This window comes from Buceros rhinoceros, unplaced genomic scaffold (assembly GCF_000710305.1).
Source record: "Buceros rhinoceros silvestris isolate BGI_N320 unplaced genomic scaffold, ASM71030v1 scaffold18432, whole genome shotgun sequence".
Taxonomy (NCBI): Eukaryota; Metazoa; Chordata; class Aves; order Bucerotiformes; family Bucerotidae; genus Buceros; species Buceros rhinoceros.
Genome location: NW_010399663.1, coordinates 23409 through 26656, shown reverse-complemented (window position 1 = coordinate 26656; position 3248 = coordinate 23409). Strand labels below are relative to the sequence as shown.

The 3248-nt window shown below is 46.1% G+C and overlaps 1 protein-coding gene across 1 annotated transcript in view; it reads left to right on the top strand.

The window, feature by feature from the left end:
- Positions 1 to 292: 292 nt before the first annotated feature.
- The window catches only part of VASH1 (vasohibin 1), a 4965-nt gene continuing 2009 nt past the window's right edge, over positions 293 to 3248 (top strand). Inside the window, exons 1-3 of the mRNA XM_010131575.1 lie at positions 293 to 402; positions 1484 to 1540; positions 2618 to 2692. Of these exons, the coding sequence (XP_010129877.1) occupies positions 293 to 402; positions 1484 to 1540; positions 2618 to 2692 (242 nt within the window). The remainder of the gene's footprint in view (positions 403 to 1483; positions 1541 to 2617; positions 2693 to 3248) is intronic.

Here is a 3248-nt window from a genome sequence, read left to right as displayed (position 1 = left end):
GGCTCAACCTCGGCCAAACCGGTGACACTTGTCATTTTTTTATCTAACTCTTCCAGTGTAACATTGCCTCAATGCAGGACCCTTTTACACAGTTTCTCTTGCAGCTCTGTGGTGCCGCTTCATGCTGAATCTCTTCCCAGTTATCAGTGTATTTCTATTAACAGAGGAATGTTCCTGGTTCCTGGTGTGGCCACTTCAGACAAAAAGGAGCAGGTTTCAGTGGAACGCACTCCCCGTAGCAACATGCCATAGAGTTCAGCAGAAAACTGGAGAGGTTTGGAAGCAGTGAATTATGTTCTGCTCCCCATTTCAGATTCCCATACCAAGTGTGCCTGCATTCCAGCCGTCCACCCCCATCCCTGAGCGTCTGGAAGCTGTACAGCGCTACATCAGGGAGCTTCAGTATCCTTTACGGTTACCTTAGTCACTGGTGTGATAACCCAGGAGGAGAGAGCAAGGGGACTTTCTTTCCCTGTGAAGAACAGAAAAGCTCATTCTGTAGCTGGAGGGGAACTGAAACTTGCTGCCTGAAAACAGGAAGCCGGACTTAGGATGATAGTTTGTTTTGCTGCTCTGTTCTTTTCTGCCCTAGTTACCTTCTGATCCTGGTCACTCCATGTAAGAAACGGGCTTGTTGTCGAGGGCCTTTTCCCACCACCCACCCTTCTAGGTCAGTTACTTTACAGTACCATTTTGTTAAAAACATGGATATCGGAGACCCTGACGGCCAGGTCTTGGACTACAAAATGTGTCACCTCACTCTTGAGGCATGGGTGAGCTGTGGTGGTAAGAAGACTGCCTCTCAGGTTATCCTAGTCGAACACTCTTCTCTGTAACTGTCTGAAGAACAGTTAGCTACCCTGCTTTTGGGCATCTGGTATCCTGCCTCCTTATATGCAGAGCTGCCTGCGTGACTGTGTACTGGGAATGAGATTTCTCCATCCCCATTGTGCTGGACAGCAGGCACGTGCTGTGCAAACACAGCCTAATCTCACTGACGAGATGCAGATCTAGCTCTGGCTTCAGCCCTAAACAAGATAAGGCGGCAGACCTTTTGGCAGCTCTCACCCATCTGAAGTGGTTGTGGTCTGGACTGGGTCCCAGGCAGTCTTAGAATAAGGTATCATGAATGTTTCAGTGTTCTGTCCGTTCTGTGCCGACCGGAGCAGAGAGACATGTCGAACTTTGTTCTGCCCTGGTAACTGAAAAGCTGAGCAGAACATGTGCTATCAGCATGGAAGTTCAGGAAATGGAGTAGAAACCTTTGTGAGGGAGGGAGAAAGAGAAACTTTGGCAAAAACGAAAGGAAGTGGAAGCGAAGGAGAAATGCAGGAGAGGGAGGTGGGGACTTGCTTGCATTGCTGTTATATTTGCAGGATCGTGACTTTCCTGTGAGAATAGTAACTAACATTAAAGTTCTTCAGACCAATTTTCTTCAAACTCTACTTTCCAAGCTGCCAAGCCCTTAACTTCTTGCCTTCAGGTACAATCACACTGGGACACAATTCTTTGAGATTAAGAAGAGCAGACCTCTGACTGGGTAAGTGCCGGCAGTCCCTACAGCATTTAATTCTTGCTTCAAGACGTTGGGGCCTTGCTATACTCACTGCTTTTTCTTCCACCCCCTGAACAATGTCTAGGTGGAACTCAGGGCTTTCAGTACTGCAGCTCCCTCCTAGTTTAGGTGACTTCATTGTCCGTTGCTTGGGGCATGGTGGGGCAGAGCTGTGACAGGCCTTTCTTAAGGACAAGAGTAGATTTTGTTGTCATGGATCAGTAAATCCAGTAATATAATGTAAATGTATTTCAAACAGGCAGATTCTGCCTGCTTCTACTCGGAATATAACTGTATGAACTTCTGGTGGATTCTGAAATTAGGTCCTGCCCTAAAGAAGCTTTGTAAAAGCCAGCTATCTTTACAGGTCTAACTTGATAGCTCCTTTGAGCATCTTAGTGTAGACTCACTAAGCTTTTGGTGTCTCATACTTTGAAGGAGAAGGGGGATTCTCTAAACTGCAGGTTTTGGGAAGAGTTGTGCCCCATAAGTTCCTGGAGATAAGCACCTGATGTTCATTGACTCTCTTGGCCAGCATATTGAAAGTCTTCCAAGACTTTCTTCTTACTATTGGTCTAGTCCATAGACTTATGTGACCCCAATGTCTTGTGTTTTAATCAGTGCAATGTGTCCTCCACAGTATTTGTTGAACAGAGAGTAGGGTTGATGCCAGAGAAGAGGGCTTCACTGTACTTGAACCTTGTGAGGCAAACATTGCTGGCTTTTGGTCCTCTGAGGCTTCTGCTTGCGGCCACACTGGTGTCCGTGCAGAACTCAGTGAGCCAAGTCCCGTGGTCTTCCTGAGAAAAAGCTTGGTCTAGTAGGCAGCTTTGCTGTAATTCTCTGAGGGAGCTCCTTGTAAGCAGTGACAGCATGTGGTAGAGACCTGGTTTGGATTTAGTATCTTCCTGAAGAAGATACTTTCTTCTGTACCCTGTCCTGTGGGCCACCTTCTCTCCCGGAAACCTACCTTACAATTGTAGTCCAAAAGGGATGAAGTGGCCATACGTGCATACCACAAGCCCCCTAACTGTCCTCATCTTCCCCTTGTCCCATCTGCAGGCTAATGGACCTGGCCAAAGAAATGACCAAAGAGGCCCTGCCAATCAAATGCCTGGAAGCTGTGATCCTGGGAATGTATCCTTTCCTCTTGCAAGTGCATGTCTGCCCATCCTTATGTTTTCTCCTCTGCTTTCTCAGATGCTTTGAGGATGCTGATAATAGTTGCGAAGTCCCACACCCCTCTGTTTTTCTCTTGCCAGTTCTTCCCCAAAAAATTACCAATAAAATCCAAATCCAAGCAATTCTCTGAAATACCAGAACTGGTTCTTCAGAATTGCTCCTTCTTCCCCAAGAAGGGTGGTGCTGCTCTGGACAAGTCTAAAATTGAGTAAAAGCTAAAGAAAAAGTCTAAGAAACATCTAAAGAGGGGCAAAAATATTAGCTAGAGTTAGGTCAGGAAGTCCTTTGTGGGTAACACTGGTCCCTTACTGCAATGTCCCCTGCATATGTTCTACATGAAAATAAGTTAAAGATCCTCCCTGACTTCTAATTATGGTGTACTGCACTTTATTATTCTGTCTAACGCTGCCTGCCAGCTTAGACAATACCTTTATTAATTCTAGACATGTGTCATCTTTAAGTACACATCTTTCCTACCTATCTTCCAGGCTTAGTCTGTGTCACTTGGGCT